We start from the raw sequence: 23,433 nt of genomic DNA, 5'->3' as shown, positions 1-23,433 counted from the left end.
GGAAATGAGCAGAAAATAGATGCATGTATTTAGTGTAATGAGGAAACAAGACGGTTATTTCTATTTAAGTAGTTAGGAATGAATGTGAGAGTGAAAAATAATGCAAAATTATGACGCCTCCGTAGCTATTCTCCCAGTGTTTGCTTTGCCTTGCATTATTTATGTCATATGTGCTGTGTCAGCGACTGACAGCGACAACACTTAGCTGTATCTTGGGGCTAAGTACCACAATGTGATTGTTATGGTCGCCTTGACCTTATTCTCACAGCTTTTCCACATAAAATGATTTATGTTATTGCTGAGTGACCTCGAAAACTTTACAGTTCTTTCCTTGTTCATGCACTTCATCTGCCTAACAGCACAATGGAAATGGATGATTGGGGGAAATATGATTTATCATATCTCGTTTTTCTGAGACATGGAATGTAAAAGATGATTTATTCCGGCCATAACCAAGTATATTTTTCATCCAAATAAGAAAGGGAAAAGGAGGATGTGTCCGCAATGTGTATGTCACATTCACTGATATTCTTGGGTTGCAACACAATTGTAAAAGGGTTAGACAAAGGATACACATACTTCTCCTGCACTCCCAACGTCACTGCATCCTCTGCTCATTGCATTGCTTCATCAAGCTTTTGCATGAGTGCATTCCTCACTCTTGTTCTAACATCTGTTGCATGTCATCTTACCTTCATCCTGATTATGTCCGTCACCCAGCCGACCTGCGCCTCCCTCTTCTCACAGCAGAAATGCCTGAGGAGGGAAAACTCAGTCACTTATTTCCACCTCGTTATTTTCACACAAATTTTAACCAGGTAACTGGATTTGGTGAGCCACAGCACTGGGGACAGTGTCTCCTGAGGTAAGAGTTAATTGATCACTGTAAATAGACTTGACAATAGGTGGGCTGGCTGCCATTACCTATGATTACATGAATCTACATGAGCAAAGTATCCCTTTGCAGAAATGATTAGTGCTGTAAGTAATTCAATTCAATTTTATTTATATAGCGCCAATTCATAACAGAGGTTATCTCATTGCACTTATAGAGCAGGTCTAGACCGTATTCTTTATAATATTAATTACAGAGACCCAACAAATCCTACCAGTGGCAAGGAAAAACTTCCTTTAAGTAACAATCTAGGATGATGGTATATATATATATATATATATATATATATATAAAAATAAACCATCACTATGTGACCAAACTTAATATATTGTAACTGCACTGATGGCCCCACTACTATCCCACACAAAGTGCTTTAGCTTCAACTTTTTAACTCTGTGCCACTTGATTCTTTCTGTTTTAGAGACATTTTAAGTGGAAAGGTTAAAAGTCACACTCATCAATTATTGAACTGGAGAACTTCTGTATGGCACTCACCATTGTTGTTTATCAGTGTAGACTGTGAAGCCCCAGCTGTTAAACGAGAAGGACACGGGTCAGATTTTGAGATTTTGGTTCTGCAAACTGAATCTTGCAATATCCTGTACACCAACCTTTTTGAAGACAGAGGTTATAAACATGTTTTTTTCTGAAAGGACACGTGGAATTTTAAAGTATCCAACTCCAGAACCAATCAACAACAAAACATTTTTTTTAATTAACTTGCTCAGAAAGTATTGTTAAAGATAGCAGCAGGTCACAACCTTTTCATTACAATGCAAAGAGGAAAAACAATTTCATTGCAAATGTTAGGTGCTAAACAGTAGAATAATTACATTAATCAGCGCACTTCCAATCCACATGTCTATGCATGGGCAGAGTGTACAATACACAGAGCACATGCTGCTCACCTACAAGCCTTAAGTACATTCTGCTGGGAAAGATGAAAGACATGCCAAATCTACTAAAATGCAGTCTTGCAAGTTGGAGAATTCCTGTATTTCAACATGAACAGAGTCTGCTGTATGTACTTTAAATGATCACATGTGGATACGGTTAATTGTATGATGCTGCAAGCATCCTCTTCCTACACACAAGATGTTTGTATGCTTAAAGGTGTATATATACATTATATATGTGTGTTTCAGTGTGAATTAACCTGCACAGAAAAGACTACCTTTCTGGAGAATACACCTTCCCTGAAACCCTTCACAGCTGTGGTTGAACAGGAGCAGAAAAGTGGGGGAAGAACAAAGCGAAAGAGGGGGCAGAGATAGCGAGCCCGCAGCCTGGAGCACCACTCCTGTGAGTTAAGGCAGCCGATCCAACCTCGCTCACAGATAGACCTCTGCCTAATGAGGTACTGGAGCGCTGCCTCTCCTAACCCTCTCACTATGACTCTCTCCGTTCTCCTCAACACTCTGTCTTTATTTCTTTATTCACCCTATCACTTCTCCCACAGCCCACTCAACAGTATATCTATGATACCACGCTGTATCATTCTTTCCTTCTGTCTCTCTTTCCTCCACTCTCTCTTCATCTCCCACTGCCTCTCTCTTATCCAGTTTTTCTCCCCTGAAGGACGGCGTAATGCTTGCCGGACTCATTTTTCACGCTTCCCTAGACTCAAAAATTCCGACATGGGGAAAATTATGAGGAATTATAATTGGGTAATGTGAAATATAGGGTTTGGTTTCTCAAAAAATCTCCACTTTGTTTGACCAACAGGAACTGCTGAGGGTTTGGCATGTGTCATAAATTATAATAATAGAAGATCATTAAAATAAAACAGTGGCAGCAATGTTTTCTATCTGCAGAAGCTGAGTTTGATAATTTGTATTTGTTAAAATGCAATTACATTTAATCAATTTCATTACAGTGAAAAATAAGATGGGGTCAGGAGTCCTGGTGACGCAAAACTTACTTTGAGGGAAGAGAAATGGCAATATATCTTTGGGGACAAATAGCTTACACACAAACTGTTGTGCACATGCACAATTAAGGAAAAGTACACTCAGAAAGACAGTAGCAATGCTAAATAATCACTAATTAGTCTTAATAACACACAGGGGTGGATTTGCTAAGAATGTGCAGCGGTTGTTTTGGCACTAATGAGTCATGTTTGACCACATTCATCATGCAGCCACACTAAAGTTTTACACTGTAAAAAAAAAAAAAAGAAAGACAGAAACATTGTTTCATGCATGGAGGGAGTGGAAATGTATACAAATGACCATTAAAACTGGCTCATATTTGTTGATTGACCCCTGTGGCAGAGGCACTTGTGTCTGTGACTTAACGTCTGGGAGAAGCAAGTTTAACATTTGTGGCGCTGTTGTTTTATTGGCTGCTCACAGAGGGAGAGAGATATTTGACAACTTCTTATCATCCATATTTCCTTAATACCTACATGACAATGCAAACTGCTTCACTGATGGAAACAAAGAATATTTCAGCAAATGAATAAATGGACATAAATAGCACTTTAGAGGAGCTTGAAATACAAAACCACGAGCTATAAAACTGAATTTATATTTTTTCAGGTATTTTGCAGCTTATATCAGATGTAGTCCTCTGAATTTGTTGAAGCAGCCAATCACATACTTACATATAAGCTTGTTTTTATCCATTTACAGCAGTAATCTTGTCAGAGGACACACACAAACATGTATTTTACTTTAACAACTTCTTTACACATTATGAGTTTAATACATTTGACGGTGAAAGCTCAATACTGACTTTGGAAACAGCAGTTTGAAATAATGCCCACTGGTTTTTCCATTAGTGCTGACCGATAAATCGTATTTTCATTGTCATCACGATATGAACATGTGCGATAAACACATCGCAAAAGACTGCCTGAAATGCAATGAATAAGAAAAATAATTTAATTTTGGGATGGGTACGGATACCCGGTATTAACTAAAGATTGTAGTATTTATCATCACCCTGCAGCCTCTCCCCTGCTCTCTGTGTCGGAGCTGAGCTCCTCCACATACACACATGCACACATGCACACGCACAGTGTGGAGACAGTGAAGATTACTCGAGCTGAGGACAACTACGCTCGTTACTCTAAGTGCAATAAAACCTTCACGAGTAAAAAGCCAATACACCTGTTCAACAAGCATAAACATGTAAACATGTAGAAAGTGATATTTTAATCTGCTCTCTCTGCAGTCTCTCATATACGATGCCATCTGTATGTACAGTGTCTTAGTTTGCCTACCTACCTACGTACCTTAAAAATTGGCAAATTCTTGTAAACTTAGCTGCTAGCTGAGACAAGCCAGCCCCTCCTCTCTCTACCAGCTGTAACTTACCCGCAGTGAATCACAACAGCAGCAGAGGGGGGAGGACAGAGGACAGGAGGAAGGACTGATACTGATGTCTGAGTGCTTCATTCTTTCTAAACGTCGCTCTGTATTTTGATGTCAGGAATGTGATTTATTTTATTGACATTTTAGATTTGTTTCCATTGATATATTATTGAGTTTATGTAATGACTTTGCTGTGGTAAACTTTACTGTTGCTGCTCTAGAAACAACATTTAGTTATATTTCAAATATTCAATTCTAATCCTGTTCTGACTTTAACGACAACCAGGTTGACATAGTAATTGTATAGCTAATAGGCACGCTTCAATATTTGTTTATTTATCGCAAGTCATATCGGCATCGCAATATTGAACTAAGTTATCGCACATTGCAGATTTTCTTCATATCATGCAGACCTATTTTTCACATATCATGGTGAAATCCTCAGTGGATCGAGTAACATGACAAAAAAAAGCTAACAGGGCCTAGAGTTACAATTGCTTCTGTCAAAATACTACTTTAATGTACATATTTTATGCATATGTATTTACATTTTTTTTTTATAAATTAAGGAGTTAAATTTAGTCACTGACCTTCATGTTCAGCTTAAAGCATATTACTAACCACCTTTTTCTTGATTATAGCCTTCCTTCTTGTGGAAATAAATGTATTGTATGTAACAGGTATGTTTGAAGTTTCCAAATACATTATGTTTACTGGTTTCTTATTTTGCACTCCATTCTGTGTCTTAAACCACTCAGCATCAGGTCTCAATGGTCAGCAGTGCATTCAAATGAACTCCAATGCAGCTGTGGTCATTTACACCAACAGTATTAGTGAAAACTGAAAACATGCGGCAATGCAAGACATGCGACTAAAATGGTAATTTGGGTAGTCTTAGTAAATCTACTGCTGAGATTTGAATCCCTCATTCACGTACATTCAGATTTAGGATAGATTTAGGAAAAGACATTAAAGATTTAATGTGCGTCTGAGCGCAATTTACCCAGTTGGAGGTTTGAGCTTTTTCTTCAGGCCCAAGTAACATTTCACAGAGTTGAGATGGATCACTTTCTCTGCTTTAGTGCCCTGCAAAAACAACAACAAAAAAAATACAACAATTTAATATTTTGCTTGAATGCACTAATGAAGGAAAAAACGAAGTATGACACATTAAACTCACCTTAACAACATAAACCACAATAAAATAAAATGCCAACAAACTATCTGTACAGCATCACAGCACGGCAATCAGTTTGAATCATTACCAGCAAACCTCTTCTTCCAAGTGAAAAAGAACAAAGTAGAAAAGAACAAAGAGAACAAAATCAAAGTTATAGCTTGGCTCTGACACCTACACATGACAATCCACCACCCATTCATTTCATCCAACGTAATTTGCACTAAATACAGACCTGGCAATAATTGTAGAGGCCAAAGAAAATCAATTACATTTCCGTTAACACTTCTAATTTCTTTTGCATTTACACAGTAATTAGCCACATTCTTGTGCAACCTGATATTTAGAAAAGCTTTCAGTGAAAGCACCCTCCCACCCCCCACCCCACTGCCAAAGTTACTGCACCTCCATCAATTATTAACACTTCTTCACACTCCTTTACGAATCCCATGTTTCAACTGCAGAAATGTGCTGAGAAGAAAAGCCCCCCCAGGAATCTCGGGCCTGCTAGTCCTCTCTGAAGCACACACTGTATTCTTCCTTTTTCGAAAGAGAGTGGGGAGTCCGCTGCCATCAGTATGTTTTATTTTCCTCCGTAATTTGAAGATTTGGATCCCTGAGACGGACATGTCGCCAGGGAGATGAAGCAGAGAGAGTTTGGGTAGAGTCTATTTAGTTGCAGTAATGTAGACGCCAACACATTTTGGTTTTCTTAAGCAGTTCTATAACCTTTTAAATTCCAGTGTGATACAAGGCACTCTTTGTTCACCCAATACTTTGTGTTTGCATGCACAAACCCATGGTGGCAAGTGTTTACAGTAGATGTGGCAGTAGATTAAGTCGAAAATAAAAGTGTACTTACTTTGATATCTCTGTAGAGCAGCAGCTTCTCTGCACGTAGTACAACATATTTGTCCTGGAATTTGTGCCCCGACAGCAGGTTGGAGGATCCATCGTTGAACTTCACATAGTCGCCTTTTATACACTGTCTTTGGTCTGATGTAAAACACAATGAAATCAATTAAAAGAGGAATATTTTCTATCAGCGCAAAGTGGATGCATCAATGCTTTGATCAACATCTATTTTGATAATTGACTAATAATTGAAGTCATTTATGAAGCAAAAATGCCAACAATTAGCTGTTTTTAGCTTTTCAAATATGATGGTTTGGCTCCCCATTCTTTTTTCAGATTTTATATCAATTCAAATTGAAAAATCTGTGGGTTTGGGACCAACAGTTGGATTTTAGCTTTTATACTTTCTATCCACTTTTGTAATTAATTTATCTTAGCTGTATTATAGTGTATCATATTTTGATTTGCACATCTCCTATTTCTTCCTAGAAATAATTGTCTCATTACTTATTTATTATTATTTCTATTTCTATTCTATTAGTACTTCTATTCCTGTGTGCATTGACATGATAGTGAGCAGCTGTAACGATGAGTTTCCCCTCGGGGATCAATAAAGTATTTCTGATTCTGATGCTGATAAAACAAGTAATTTGAAGATGTCACCACTGGTTCTGGAAACTTATGATGGGCATTTTCCACTTTTTTCTGACATTGTATACACCAGTGGTTCCCAACCTTTTTTATCAGATGTATCCCCACAGCCTGGCAGATGAACTCAAGTACCCCAAGTGCACCACTGGTAAATGTATAACTACACAAAATGTGGTGAAAGGCAGAATGGGCGAGATGGAGGAAAGCTGGAATCACCCAATCAGTTCTTGAGTTATGGCCAAAAACGTATTTGTCAAGGTCATTTTGAGGTCACAGTGACCTTTGACCTTTGAGTCAAGTGTCAGCAATTCATTGTCCGCAATATGGTCATCAATTCTTGAGTTATGGCCAAAAACGTGTTTTGTGAGGTCACAGTGACCTTGACCTTTGAGCAAATTCTAATCAGTTCATCTGTGAGTCCAAGTGGACGTTTGTGCCAAATTTGAAGAAATTCCTTCCAGGCGTTCCTGATATATCGCGTTCACGAGAATGGGATGGACGGACGGACAACCCAAAAACAACAGTTACAGTCCTACAATGAACAATGACACATAACCAGTACACGTGCAAAACAGCACACATACTGTTGCAATCTTGCATTTAAGGACCACATTTTTAATGGTTTTGTACAATTGTTTGCATATTGTACCTTTCCCATCTTTTTTGGCCCCTGAAAACTTCTTTAAAACAAGAAAAGCAGAGCTGGGGCAGTCCAAGGTACTCCACTCCAGCACCTGCTCAAGAATTCTTTCACTGTGGTGCAATGGTCGCTCTGTTGAAAATAAAAGACAGAGGGAAAGGCATGATTAGCAGGTAAATCTGCTAGAAAATAGCAAAGGTCAAACAAAAATGGTCAAAAAAGTCAACCACTGACAACAAAGCCATTCTGTCTTCTGGTCTTACATGAATTAAAAATACATGAAACAAAATCACAACCTCATAAAATCCATGACAAATTCTAGTTAACCAAATAACAAAATGATGTTGTTCTCCCCATTTTCCATCACAGAGCAGTTTAAATTATCCCCAGCAAAAAAGTCAACCACTGACAACAAAGCCATTCTGTCTTCTGGTCTTACATGAATTAAAAATACATGAAACAAAATCACAACCTCATAAAATCCATGACAAATTCTAGTTAACCAAATAACAAAATTATGTTGTTGTTCTCCCCATTTTCCATCACAGAGCAGTTTAAATTATCCCCAGCATATCAGGACCTGATTATAAAAACACACTCATGTGCAAAATAGACCTATTATCTTTTCCTAATTGGTGAACAGGGTACATGCTATCAGCCCCCCCAAAAAAAAAAAAAAAAATGTAGATAATTTGTGTACCACCACCCCTGCTCTGATGCCTCCATCTCTACACTCCCCTGTTTTTCATAACTGAAGGAGGTAAAAAGAGCCACAATGGCATAACTTATTCATAACAGTGAGCTTATCTTCTCTCTGGAATCTCTGCAGACCCAGGCCATGGAATTAGTTCCTCATTTCCCAACAAATATTAGCTCCCCTTTTCTGCCTATTGTCCTCGATAACAGTGTTTATCTGTAGCTATCCTCCAAAATGGTTAATTAACGCACTTTCCCTCCCTTCTTTATGGTTTTATGAGCAAAACCTGTCACGCTACCGCCTTCAAAATAGCTTGACTGTTTACTCTTCCACAGACATATTGTCTTGCCATGGTAAATATGCTGAACTGTAAGCGAATATATTCAGTATTCAACACACCTTCATTTTTAGAAGAGGACGGCGTGTCCTCTGTAACTTTGTGAGGAGAAAAACAAACATAAGAGCGCGGTGTAAACTCTCAGTGAACTGATGAAAAGTGCACGGGGACCGCCAGCTAAGCAACTTCGCCACAAAGCTCAACTTTGACTTCCCCTTGCTCGCCGCTTCCCGTGGTATGATCAAATGCGGGTGTGAGAGGCACGGGGCACCATCAGTGCATATTAATGCAAAATGAGGTGGGTCAGCTCCCTAGGTCGATCATGTAAGGAAGATGAAGGTAATTTATGACATATGATGGTAAAGGATGATTAATTAATGTGCATATCATCAAATTGACGATGCTTGGCTAATTTCTCAGTGTTCACGGACACTGGTTCATTAGAGAGATAGCATAATCTTCTAATCACGAGTTCCCTGGATGAGAGGAGGTGTGATCTTTGTATATGCCCTGCGTGAGAGTAGCCATTTAAATGGTGATGTGACGCATCAATCACTAATTGGATATACTGTAGATGACAGAAGATGAGAGAAGACTTTAAGTACAATGAGATATGGGATTTGACAGCAGGGTAAGCTTTAATTGAACTTATGAAATGAAGTTCATATTTTACTCCAAAATCCTTTTAACTGTTCTACAGAAAACAGCTTCATTCAGTTCTAATCATGCAACAGGTACCTGTCATGGTACCATCTAATGATAAGAAAATCTTCAGTTAAAATTAACAGGGGTCTTTCATAAGTGCACATGCAGGAGTAACTTTTTCCATAATCCATTGGAGCCGGGGCCACAGCTGATAGCAATCGGTAATCCAAGTGAACTGAGACTAGATTGATATATAGTTAAAATCAGAAAAAAAGAGAAATCCTACGATATGTAGAAAAATATGAATTCACTAATTGTGCATGAACAAAGTGAAATAAGACAAAACTACAAACTACAATGGAAGAGGAAATCTTTCTCAGAGAAATCAGTGTATAGAATAAATCACTTCTTGACCTTTCTGTCCAACAAAGAGGAAGAATGTAGTATTTGTTACTAAAGATGCTCTTCTAGTTGATGAAAATAAAATGCTTGTTTAATTTCTTCAAATGGATTGTAGGAAGTGGTAGGTAGTGAAGAGGCTTTTTGTGTAAGCTTGATCTGTGTGAGGTAAAGAAAAACATGTTTCAATTTCAATGTTGATTAAACTGCATCACAGTGCATTGGTTTAAGTTGATTGAGGAGGCACCTGTGCAGGGTCTAAGAACTTTAAAATGGACTATAACTCTGTTAAAGCAAGACTTAACTATAAAGTAAGCAAATATTGCTGGAATTAAAAACAAAAAACAAAAACAACCAAAAACATTGACACATCGACATTTTGTTCAATTACATACCTCAGAATGCACTTAGTTTATTATAATTATTTGGAGACATTTTATGCCTCTTTTGGACAGTGACAGTGGAGAGATGACAGGACATGAGAGGAGAGACAGATGGGGAATGAAATGCAGCAAAGATTTCTGATCGACACTGCAGACAGAAACTATAAGTGCAATGTGAACACTTTTGTGTGATATGTTGATATAGATTGTCATCAAAATAGCAGTAAAAATATATATTACTCTCTCTACCCACACCATACCAGCAATCACTGCAGGCAGGAAATGTATTCGTCTATAGTAGTCATTCAAAACGTTTTTGGCTTGTGACCCTTTAAAGTGAAGTAATTTATCATACCAAACCCTTGCTTTTGACTATAACTTGCAGGCAGTACAACCAAAAAGTGATGGTGTGTTGAATACTGACCCCTCAGATTAATCTTGTGACCTCATCATGTATCCCCTCTGTTGAAATGTTTGTTTGTATTATAGAATACTATGAAAATAACATTAAGAAAAAGAAAATCCTGTGACCCATTGGGGTTGGAACAGTCCCTATTACTCTGTTGAACACCGTGACCTCATTTTGACCAGGACTCTGATTGGTGGAGACAATGTTTGAAATGCAGTGTTTTCAGGATGCTATGTGAAGTGTCATGAGGTGAGTGGAGGGGACTCTGTAATTGAGAAATCCTGCGTACCTAACTCTCCATTCTCAATTACTTCAAAGGTGGTCCAGAGGTCATCAGCATCAAAGGTGACGTTCCTCATACTCAGAGCAGTTTCTGCAAGCTCTGTGGGCCGCATGCTGGGAGAGACCTACCGCAAACGCAATAAACAACAAGATAAATACATACCTAGGCAAACAAAAAAACAAACAAAAATGAAACAATCGAACAAAGTAAGCACATCCTGCATATAAAAGCTCAGATCATAAGCTCTCTGGATCAATATCGCTGCCTTCAACCATCTCTCCCTATGAAGAGCAATTCAATATTTCACATGTAACACTAACTGCACAGATATCTGACTCGCAGCCATGCACACGGTGCACTGATTAAATACTTGCTTCTTTGTCAAGTTATTAGGTATACCTGAACAGGAGTGAACAAAGCAAATGTGCTACTTTACTCCACAGGGAGATAGCGGAGTATTAAAGTCAAACTGCGCTGCTGAGCTCTCCTCTTTTACCCCATCCCTATTCTAGCACTGCTGCCGACCTGTGAAAGGAGTCCGTAACCTACAGCAGCCTGCGTGCCTTGTAAAATGCAATTACTCACACAATTAAATCAGACGTTTCTTTGATTAGTTCGCTTTTGATTTATTTCAGTGGCGGTAATCCCATCAGGTTAAACCACAAATGTCTCAGCCCTATTCTATCAACCTCTCCACCTCTCTTTCTACCCACCCTCAGCCCTCATTCCTTCTCCTGCTTCACCTGCCTTCATCCCATTCTTTTTACCTATGGGAAAACAGGGCACACACACACACACACACACACACAGCTGCCCACATGCCTGCTGAAAGTACAGATGCACATATTAACACACACACACACACACACACACACACACACACACACACACATACTCCTATACCTTGATTAAACAGCAGTTCTCTGGCTGTCTCTTTTCCAGGTACACCTCGAAGATCAAGTCCCCAGCTGGAGAGAACTGGGGAGGGAGAAAGAAAGGAAGAAAAGGAGTGAGACAGAGAGATCAGTTGAATTACAAAAACAATGCAGCTGGATTAATTGGCTTTTCTTCTAAATTTGTACTCCAGTGTGGCATGAATCTAAATGGAGAAAAGTGAGAGAAATGGTTAGAGGATTTGTGGAAACCAAAGGTCGTTTTCTGAGCTGGAGGCAAACTAAATCCTGGTAGCGTTAATGGAATGCAAAACCCAGCTAAATAAAGAGAACATGTGTGAGACAAACTTGTAAAGGTGGAAGCGTAGGGTGAATGTTTCACCTACACTGAAACTCAGGTGTTAACTTTAAGTGTGCTGTCAGTTTATAAGTGTTTTGAAGATGCACTTCGAAAAATGTTCAGGGGTTATTATAGGAATGGGAAAAAAAATTAAAGCAAAGCAGAGATGCCAGGAGAGAGATATGGGTTCACTGTAACAGTCCTTTCTCAATTTTGTTCTAAGTAAAAGGCATGCCACACTGCAGAAAGAAATTATTTTTATCCAATGTTAAAATCTTTACAAATTGTTGCTTTTCTGTAAATCAAATCTCAAATTATTAGAATATAAGGACTTTGATTTTAGTCATCTATTGTATGTACATTCATTTCTGAAAGATTCATAAGCTAATCAATGTATACTAAACAAATTTTTAAAGGTTTAATACACCATGAGTACCTTAAGTTTCTAAGCCTTTGCGGCAGTCAACCTGTTAAGTTAAACCGTCAACACACTAATTGCGTCAACACTTGGCTTTCTTGCCAAGAATTAGGTGAGAAAATCTGTAACCGCAAACTAGGTGTTTTTACATTTTCAAAGCTTTAGAGGTTAACCTAAACTTTAGAGAAGGCATATTTTTGAACTGTGAACTAGCCATTTTCCTTGCTTCCAGTCAGTTAGCTTGCTGCAGCTACATACTTAACGCAAAGACATGAGAGTTTTATCAATCTTCTTGTCTAACTCTTTGCAAGAAAGCGAATAAGCTTACTATAGTAAATAAATAACAAAACAATTCTACTCATCCTTAAAGGGGACTCAGACTAAATTTGAGAGCAAAGGTGATTAGTGGTAGTGAAAAACATACATCAAGATAATCCTTGCATGGTGTTGTTTGATTTTTTCACTTCCAGATAAATAGATAGAAAATGAAAGAGAAAAAAATCTTTTAACTAAATGTAACCTATGTGAAATTAAAAGGGAGACCTTTAAGTGGCCTTTCTGCCTGGCATTCAGGAGGTCAAATTCAAAGTAATATTGCCCTTGCCAGTGCAAATCATGACACATTTCTCCATGTGTTGGAGCTGTAATCCTCTCTGCATCCAATTAAAAAAATATTTTTTGGGTGGTAAAAACCAGAGAAGTTAAGATAGAGAGTGAAAATTTAGCTTTTGAAAGAGACAGGGTCATAGTTAAGTCACCAAATCCGGATTTCTGGCCGAGTGGAAATCCATCTCTAGAAAATGAACAACTAAGTGAGCACGAAAAGGTTTCTTTTCTCTTGGCTATCTAGAAATTACAGTTAATTTTCCTTTGTCATTTTAATATGCAGGTGAACTGAGGTCCATTATTGGCTTGAGCTGGGAGAACTATCGCATGATAAGAGGGAGGAAGCCACTTCTGACTCCTGTGGCCCTAAAATGAGATAGAAATTACAGTCATTCAAACCAATGGAGCAAAAGCTGTAATTGTGAAAATGTCACGCACAGATACAAGGCCACTTTTCCTCCTTCCCTTTGATTGTTGACTGTGATGGGAGGAAGACCAGGCACACTTCACAAACTTTTGTTGAATGAAGAAGAAAGACAGGAAATAAAGATGTAGACAACTTGCTGGAGAAGCAAGCAAAGTGCAACAAAATGAAGTGTTAAATGGTCTGCCGAGATTTCTCAGCAACGAGTAAGAAAAACAGTAATGTTCTATTCGAAATGAAGGCATTTCTAATCTTTACCAAAGTCCTACTCTCTGCACTCGCCCTGGCTGTAAATGTAAAAGTATTGATTTTAAAGTGCCATTTCCAACTTACAAGGCATGACATTGCCTTGCACCTCATTATATCACTGATTTACTTACTCCCCCAGTCTAGCCATACTATCCACAGCAGGGTGCAGGCCTCCTTGTCATTCTCTGCCTTTAAAAGGAAACAGATGGGGTCAGAACTCTCACCTGCAGGGACTGAGCCCTCTGAGACAAGCTTCCTGCAAATGTAAAAAGCGCACACTGTTTTGGTATTCAAGTGCAAACACAGCAACATCCTAAACCTTAAATCCTACCTGTCCTTTCCTCCCTGTTTGGCAACGGTCATTCTGTAGGCTGAATAGTTCAAACTTCTTATATTAAATGGACCAGGGTCTGAAATGTGTGTATTTTTAGCCAATGTTGGTCGGTTGGTCCACAGCTTTGGTCCACTGAAATATCTTAGCAACTATGGGATGGATTAACATGAAATTTTGGACAGACATTCCACAGGACGAATCCTACTGACTTTGGCGACTCCCTCACTTTCCCTCTAGCGCTACCATGACATTAACATTTGTCGTTTTGAGTGGAATTTTCTAAAAAACTATCAGTACCGCGGTGCCTAAGTACAGCCTCACTGAGCTGCTAGAATAGCTGTAGACTCTTAGTTTTGTAATAAAATTGCTAACACAGACATCAGTTTGTTTAATTTTGCACAGTGATGGAAGCTCAGACACTCCTGATTTTGTCGAGTAATTCATCTCTAATAGATGAAAATCTACAGGATTGTTGATGGTTTGAGACATGTTTTCATGGTCATCCAACATCATATTCATGATTGGCTGTTATTAGAAAAGTTGAAAAGAAAAAAAAATGTTTTGCTCTTTTTCTAACAACCTAGACCTAAAAAGCTACACTATATATCTTTCCAATAGTCTACTGAATAAAAAGCCACTGAAGCATTTATTTTTTTTACATGATAGCTTATATAAACCACATACCACTATAAATAAAGTGCATGCATACATAACCACTGCAAGTGCAGCTTTTATATGTCTGTGGGTGGGGAATTACATTTTTACCAACTTGGCTCAATATAATGGATATTTCAAGTTACAACTTTTAACTTTCCCTTCACTTTAACTTTTAAATTGGTGGTTAAGTGTTGGTTCAATCGCTCTGGAGCTTGTGTTCCACGACTCCTGCAGACGTCGCTGTAAAACCATGTCTAACAATGGCCTCTACAGTGAAGCCAGTGAGTGAAATGTTTTCATAAATGATAGAAATGATGATCCAAACTATGAACCAAGCAAGTAAGAGCTATGTAAAAGGAGATGATTAATGTAACATTTTAATGACTTTAAGCAATGTTTAACTTTGCTAAAATGTTAAATCATCCTTAAAATAAGCTTACCCATTATCGCAACAGAGAATTTTTCACCATGCTGACTTGTAATTACACTAAATGATTGTTCTTAATGAAAAACTAGTAACTTTTCTATTTATCTACCATAGTTTATAACCGTAAAACCCAAAAATCTGTGTCCATAACCAAAATGTTGTCCTAATTTTCACCTCAGTCAGCTTTATAATAGCACAGGCTTTCCACTGAGTAACCCTCCTGCCCCACAGCAGCAGACATGTTCTGAAAGCCTACGAACAAGTTGGAGAGAGCAGAGAGGAGTGAGCATAAACAACTTATTTCAGATTTCAACAGCATCAGCAGCATGTGATTTAATTTTTTCCCCGGTTATCTGAACCAAATGTTTTTCTCGGCTGAGGCATCCAGCAGAAAGTATCTGCCGTAAAGGTTAACAGGAACAAAGTTCTTTTCCCTCACCTGCCTGCTCCTGCCTCCTTTGCCTTCTCCTCCCTTTCATTTTTTGCCAGAAAAACAGAAAACTTGTTCAAATGAATTCCTGATTTGAGAGACCCTGACCCATGCAGGCAAATCAATACACACACAAACAAACAAACAGAACACCTGTTGGTGATTTCCATTTGGGTTTCTGCAGGTCGACTTACTGTGGTGTCCTTCTTGTCGTTCCAGCGTGTGATGAAACTATTCTCTTTCTCCATCTGTTGCACACGGTCTTCATTGACCTGTTGGAAACATCACAAAAACACACACACATGCACACACACACACACACATCAATTCAAACTCAGCCAATGATAAACTTTATGATCACGTAAACTACACTTGAGAACATTAAATTGCGTTATCAAAATCCTAAAAACATTTTTCGAAGGGAATATTAATTTCAGCACTTAAATACAACACATGGGAGACTAGATTAAACCAGTAAAAACGTATCATACACAAACTGTGGAATTGAGTCGTTCAGCTAACACACTAATTTTGAAGAAGCAGGTTGGCTGTGAGTGTTTGACACAGCTTAGCGCCAAGTGAATACTCTTTTCTTTCACAAAGCTCTATGTGGGAAATAATATTTTTTATTCTAACTTTTTTTTTAAACATCATTATCATTTTCAGAGAACAATTTGCTTTGTTAGTGCTATACGAATAGCAGAGAAGATTGGGGGAGAAAAAAACCTCACAAACTCATCGTGTGTGTGTGTTTAGGCCTGATAATGGGCCCAGTCGATGACATCAAGCACAGAACTCGCGCTTTAATTAGCGAGATGTCTCACTCGCTTTATGTCACCACGTGTGTATTCACTGCTATTGGGCTCATGATTGGTTGAGCTTAATGGCTATTTGTCATGCGAATGATGGCGTCCCGAACCGATTTGGAGTGAATGCTCCTCCTTTAATGTCAGAACAAGAGGGATCCAGGCGTTCTGCTGGGAATTAGCAGTCGCTCTGTGCTGCGTATCCCATAAGCCAGGCAGCTCTCCAAGGGTAACACTGATCCCACACCCCCGCCCATCCGTGCATCAGCAAAGTCAAGCCTATTGTGGAGATTTGGCAACAACAGTTCTGCTCCCCAGATGGTTGAAGTAAGAGAGTGTAAATAAAGTCATGCCTGCAGCTTAGTTTAGATATGCAATATGGTAATATATGAATTGCTTTAAATGTTATAATTTTTTTCATCTGTCATTGATTGGAGAGTCATCCTAAATCTAGCAGGCTGGCTACATTAGACTGTATGTACTACACCTTTCCTACAGTTATACATTATAATACAGTGATAAGCAGATATATCTCAGGGATGATTTGGCCAATAGATAACACTTGCTGTTTATAGAACAATATGAACATTTTAAATTTTGGATGGTAGTGGTACAATGTACATAATGTTTCATTTTTGAAATAATGTCAAAATGCATTATTGAGAATGAACCAGAAACCCTGCAGACCGTCAGTCACTTGCATTCACTTTATTTAGCAATACCATTTTGATCAGTAAATCTTCACCGGTGCGATTAATTTAAAATTCAAAAATAAATCCTTTAAAAAGAGGCACACCACCAACTTTACATATAAAGATCAGTTTACACGCTATGAAAAGTATTATTCAGCCCGTGTGTCTTCTGTGGATCTGGAGGGAGCTTTCTAAAGTCTGAGAAAACAACCCCTTATGATGTCATCAGGGTCATCTCAGATTGGGCTTGGAGACTTTGCAGAAAAGCCCACGTTTTGTCAGACGAAACACTCTCAAGATTATTATCACTTTATATGATATGAGCATGAAAAATCTATAGTTTTTACATGCTGTTGTTTTGTATAACATTCCAAGTCCATCACATGAAGCATTTACAGTAGATACAGCTAAAACATCAAAGCTAAAATTAGTTTAATATAACAGCAACAAAGACAAACAAAGAAAATCAGACTGCTCAGTGTTTCTTTCCCTCTTTTTTTTATCATCAAGTTATATTTTTTATAGTCATAAGCCTTGCCTCATTTCGCCTCAAATGAAAGATGTCCTGAACAAGGTTCCTTTGGTATTTTTGTTCTAGGCGACCTGTTTTTTTTAAATATAATCTCTGTATTTTCTTGACATGTGTGCTATCGTCATGTGCAGAGCACAGTCGGCAAAGACATTGGTTTCCATATTTGACTGTTCATTGTAACAGCTGAGCAGAGTAACATCAAATTAACCAAATGGTTTGCCATGACTGGTAACCATGCAGGATTTAAAGCAGGCAGGTGGGCTATTTGTCTGTGATATCAATGTTTTTAACTGTATGTTAATATTTTTATTAATTATGTAATGAGTATTTATGCAATAAAAATCAGATGAACTTTAATTCAGCCCTTTGTCACCCTCCTCATTAGCCACATTTACATGGAGCCTAATATTGTGATTATAAACAGTTTAAAAGCCAAACAGAATAAAATGAATAAAAATGCTCCTTATAAACACTTCAATCAGAATAAACAGGCACAAACTGATTGGTTGCAGAGGGGTAGTTTAAACCTTTTCATATACCGATTGAAAGAAAAATTGTACAATGTCAATGATTTAACCTGATTACTGTCTGGCTGCACTTCTTCTCCACTTCCGAAAAAAGCATGCAATGTTATAATGTTGTTACTTGATTAAGAGCAACACGATAACAGCAAATACTGCACCGATGAGAGGATAGATATCTATCTTCAGGGAGCTGATCAAACACATGCCTGAAGACACATGCATAAGTATTCATCACTTTTGTGCATTTCAGACAGCTGTTCCGATTAAATGTGTCGGCACATGTAATGACAGACCGCATTAGAGCACATCCCACATAAACAGTTGACTCAAAATCTTTAATCGGAATGATTTCAATCAGAACGAAACAAAAGTGTGCTTTTAACTGCAGCTAGTGTCTCCCGAACAGTTACTATTAAAACTGTCAAATGGCAAACAAAAAATTTTTACTCACACTGAAGAGCGTAATATAGTTGCTGATGAGGTCATGGACAACGGTAGTTTCCTGTGGGGTTTGTCCTCGAGTCTGGAACAAGCAGGAGGAGAAGACAGAGGCCAGTTTTTCGCTCGGCATGTGGTTGAGGTGGGAACACTGCTGAATCCTAAATCACAGAAAGGAAATGTGGTTAGAAGAACCCAAATGTACCTGCACACACACACACACACAGATCAACACAAAAAGCTCCTTCCTCTTGCTCAATAACTCTCTCAGTCTCTCATGCCCACACATACACATACTGTAAACTCACACACAGAGTTTAGTGAAATGTTAGGCCTCAGTCCAAATTCAGCAAAGGGCCAATTAAGTCTTCTCCAAACAATCTTCATCATTAACATAATGCGGCTAAATCACAACCATCCACTGCAGGTTTCTGAGGGAACAATGTGTAATGTGAGCATCAGTGAATGAGACATCAAGACAGCAGAGTGTTTGTATCTAAATGTAACTAGAGGTGGAAGAACTAACAGGTTTGAGTTGTGGGGAAGGACAGCATCCGAGTTGTGATGCTAGCTTCAGTCTCTTTGGCTCCGCACCTTTTGTGTAATGCTCACTGTGGATTGTACACAGTGTTTGTGAATGTGTAAAAATAATACTGTTTCATTCCATACAAGCTGAGTAGGTTAAGGATATACATCCTATAATTTATTACTAGACACTTCTACACATAAAGCTGTTCACAATATTCAAAAGTGAAAAGACTGAAAAATCATGAACATTATAAGTAAATGACTGCCTGAGAATAAATTTGAAATATCTGATTTTCCCCCAAAATTAAAAAAAGGCCCCTACAGCCAAAAAAACTTCCTGCGTTTGCTAATTGCCTGAGTTTTTAATAATGAGCCACTCGATCTGTTTTACTTGCAAAATGCAACTAATGGTACAAACAATATGGGATGTATTCATCATTTTCAGCCCAAGGACACTGTTGCTTCAGTGAAAAAACAACAGTCTTTTCCTTTTCAGTTTGCAATTTGAAAGACCTGCCACCATATCTACTCCACATACCGTACGGTATCGCTGACTAAATCTGACTAGCAAATCCACTTTGGTACTTATTTTAGCTTTTATACTTATATCCACTTTGTATTTAATTTATCTTAGCTGTATTATAGTGTATTATATTTTGATTTGCTTAGTACTTCTATTCCTGTGTGCACTAACGTGATAGTGAGCAGCTGTAACAAAAGAGTTTCCCCTCGGGGATCAATAAAGTATTTCTGATTCTGACTCTGAAGTATCCTACTTGATTGGTCGGAAGAAAACAATAAATAAATCACACACACAACAAAGGGCAGAGTGGGTCATTAGCAGAGCAGAGGGGACAACAGGCTAATCAGCAGGTGACATATCGCAAGCTATGGCTACTCAGAGTGCAGGACCTTTGAGTCTCCATACTTGTTACGTGTGTGATGCAGTGTTTCATCTGTAGAGATACACCTATTCAGACATGGGTCCAATCAAAAACATGATGAAGACAAGAGCTGTTCAACAATTTTGTTGCTATTTTAATGAGTTATAATGCGCAATATGGAAAAAGAAGCGGCTGTGCAAGTGTTCTGCTCCATTTTCATGTCCAGTTAAGTTTCTATAAAAATGTCCAGTGGCTGCGCTGATCAGGCTGGCTACATACTGTATCACATTCATTCAACAAGCAGACGGAGGGATAAGATTAGACATGTTGTGGTTAGGGACTTAATTAAAATTATACAATGGATATACCAGTGGTGGAAGACATACTCAGATCCTTTACTTAAAGTACCAATACAACAATGTAAAAATGCTCCATTACAAAGTCCTGCATTCAAAATCCCACTTAGGTAAAAGTACAGAAGTATTATTGGCAAAATGTACTTAAAGTATCAAAATAAAAGTACTGATTCTGCGGTAAAATGTCCCTTGTGACTGATATATTATTATATATGACATTATTAGATTGTTAATACTGATGATCAGCATAATACAACTATGTTTTACTATCACAAGATAAATCTGAGGGGTTGCGAGATGATTAATGTGAGAGACAAGAAGAGAAAAGTTCTAATACACAAATCTGTTTTAATTTTTTTGGGACTTATCTCCAATCCTCTTATGTCCTTGTTTTTTTGTGTGAAATATTGGGATACGTCTACTTCTTTGGGTCTCAAACTGTTATTTAAATGAAACCATGTGAGACTGTGAAACATGGCAAGAGGCTCTGGCTACACACTGAGGTGACAAGATAAAATGATTGGAAACCACTGGTTTAATCTTTAATAATGTGTTTTTATAACCGTATTAAATCATTATTTTATACAATCTCAATCTGAAAAGTAACCAGTAACTATAGCTGTCGGATAAATGTAGTGGAGTACAAAGTATAGTAGTAGTAAAAATATTTTCCTCTAAAATCTAGTGGAGAAGAAGTATAAAGTAGCAGAATACTCAATTAAAGTTCCCTCAAAATACTTGAGTAAATGTACTTAGTTACTTACCACCACAGGGATGTACAGTGTGCGCTTGTGTTAATTCATACGTATGTTTGTTTTGTTTTGGCATCTTCATGTCCTGTCTTTGAGGTTTTTAACACACTTACCCACATGCTTTTCTCCATCAGGGTAATAAACTTAATCCTGACAGCAACATTGACCTTGAAATAGCCTCACTGGTACAAGCTTAAAATGTGTGCAGTTTGAAGTCTGTGTGTGTGTGTGTGTGTGTGTGTGTGTGTGTGTGTGTGTGTGTGTGTACCTGTACAGATGTTGGAGCAGAGCATCAAGGGTTGACCTATTTATCTTTGGCAAACTCTCAATGAAAGTGGAGTATTTCTTTACTCTCTGCCTCTCGTCCTTCTCATCTACAAAACCACATAGATGAGAACGAACTGCTGTAAAAATGGCAAATATAACTGAGACACGACCATGGACACAAAGGAAAAGAAGGCCATACTGTACTTTTTAAAATCACTTGTGAAGCAAATTTGAACATTTGATATTTTTTTCATCTGTGATGATGAAATAATGTCTCTAGTGCACACAAATCTTGAATATTATAATGCTACAAAGCAAAAGAGGAGCGTATTACTAGAATATAACCATACCCCACATGTCTGGCGTATATCTATATCTTTAACATTGCCATTTTTGCTCCAACAAACTTGTGTTCCCACACCCACCAGACACCTCACATACCCAGAGCTGACACCCAGTATGGATAGAGCTCCTTGGTCAGCAATGCATCCTCTGCTTGGGATAAGAAGCTCTTCAGTGTGTCTGTCACATCCTCCAGCTGGTGCTCCTTCTCCCTCAGCTTCACATTACGGGCATCCCGGGTGAACTCCTCCAGGAGCAGGGCCACTCGACCAGGGTCCCCCGGCCTCTGGTAGACCCCCTCCTGGCACAAACCTGGTTACAAAGTCAAAAATGGGGGGGGAATAGTTCGATGATTAAATAAATAAACTGACCGATTCCTACACCCCAAGACTGGTTCGGCTCATTACTTCATGACTTCTGCACACCCTCAAATGTGTAGTGTCTGCAACAGCAAATGACAGTACATAGATTGTTTTATATGACTAAATACAATTATAGGCCAATACCAAACCTTATGGAAGCTAAGTTGTGGGGTTTAACAATGTTACATAAGCACATTTGAATCTATATTGAAGGTGGAATAAAATTGTTGCTGCAAGGTATATTAACCTTCTGTACCACTTTACACTTTCAGTCAGAGTTAACTTAGATGCCAGTCTCTCATTACACTGCATACCACTTAGGATGGTATTTGATAAAGTGACAGGCACTATGTCATACAGATTTTGTGTGTATATACATTGAAAAAGAGTGAAGGGATAATGTCTCAGCATTATGCTAGACAACATCAGAAAGCATGAAATTCTCATCAAGACACAGCATACTTGATGAATCATCAAGGGGAAAATCATAACAGTCATGCAGAACTTATTTTTTTAAACCTGTCTCCCCCGTAAATATAATGTAACTCACCATATTGAGTGACAAACGCAATGCAACTGTCGACTATAATAGGGACACCATTTTTAGTCAGCTGTTGGTCGCTGAGTGCCTTGCCATCTGTGCCAGCAGCCAGCGTGATGGCAGAGTGCCACAGTGCAAAGTCCATCTTGTTGAAGCCATGGATGTAAACTGTTCTATTAAAGAGGGGGGGGGGGGAATTATTAATGAAGTACAGCATGATATAATTTACAGTAACAATATGGTGTTTCATATTTGAAGACCTAGTTGTTTCATGTATTTGGAAAAGCACTGCTAAGTCATTAAATAAACAACCAACAAGATTAAAAGAATCCAAAAGCGCTTCTACAGAACACAATAAACGACCACTGGTTTCCCACGAGGTTTGACCAAAAACACACAAACGAAGAGCAATTAACGGAGTAAACACAAAGTCTCATTGCACTACTCTAAAAGATGTAAGAAACTGTTGGCTTGTGTTACATGCCATCTCACCTCGTCTGCAGCAGGCAGTCTAGCGAGGCTTTAATTACCTCGGATGGTTACAGTAGGTAAAGTGCATTCGAACTAACAAGACAAAGGCAAAATCAAAGCTAACAGCGTTGCATAATGCATAGTTTTGTATCACAAATACGTTGCCAATTAGCACGTCTTTTTTCAAAGACTGACATACCTTCTGCCCTCCACCATCAGCAGGACTTGGATCTTGTCCTCACCCTCCGTGTGTATGGAGACAGCTGGCGGGGGAAAGGGCAACAAGTTTTAGGAAATGCAGGCTCCAAATCTATATACATTCAAAGAGCCACATGTTCTGTGCTAATGCAAAGTCATGTGTTGGGGACAGTTTATGTTTGACATCTGCAGTTGTTCAATCTCTGTCAAAAGCATGATCATGAAACTTGAAAGTCGGCGAATTTATTACCTGTCATTCAAAGGTCTCCGTTCT

The 23,433-nt window shown here is 38.4% G+C and overlaps 1 protein-coding gene across 3 annotated transcripts in view; it reads right to left on the bottom strand.

The window, feature by feature from the left end:
- Positions 1-23,433, bottom strand: part of arap2 (ArfGAP with RhoGAP domain, ankyrin repeat and PH domain 2) — a 132,517-nt gene that overhangs the window by 5,393 nt on the left and 103,691 nt on the right. For 2 of the 3 annotated variants that reach the window (XM_044185023.1, XM_044185024.1), the window contains 13 exons: positions 23,161-23,224; positions 22,500-22,663; positions 21,687-21,899; positions 21,247-21,352; positions 18,472-18,619; positions 15,661-15,738; positions 11,592-11,666; positions 10,695-10,812; positions 7,545-7,667; positions 6,252-6,385; positions 5,216-5,298; positions 1,391-1,426; positions 693-756 (listed from right to left, as the gene is read on the bottom strand). In XM_044185023.1, coding sequence (XP_044040958.1) covers positions 693-756; positions 1,391-1,426; positions 5,216-5,298; positions 6,252-6,385; positions 7,545-7,667; positions 10,695-10,812; positions 11,592-11,666; positions 15,661-15,738; positions 18,472-18,619; positions 21,247-21,352; positions 21,687-21,899; positions 22,500-22,663; positions 23,161-23,224 — 1,406 coding nt within the window. Of the gene's footprint in view, positions 1-692; positions 757-1,390; positions 1,427-5,215; positions 5,299-5,794; positions 6,006-6,251; positions 6,386-7,544; positions 7,668-10,694; positions 10,813-11,591; positions 11,667-15,660; positions 15,739-18,471; positions 18,620-21,246; positions 21,353-21,686; positions 21,900-22,499; positions 22,664-23,160; positions 23,225-23,433 lie in introns of those variants that run through there. The other variant, XM_044185025.1, reaches the window with a different exon arrangement.

This window comes from Siniperca chuatsi, linkage group LG22, assembly GCF_020085105.1.
Source record: "Siniperca chuatsi isolate FFG_IHB_CAS linkage group LG22, ASM2008510v1, whole genome shotgun sequence".
Lineage (NCBI taxonomy): Eukaryota > Metazoa > Chordata > Actinopteri > Centrarchiformes > Sinipercidae > Siniperca > Siniperca chuatsi.
This window is presented reverse-complemented; position numbering and strand designations above follow the sequence as displayed.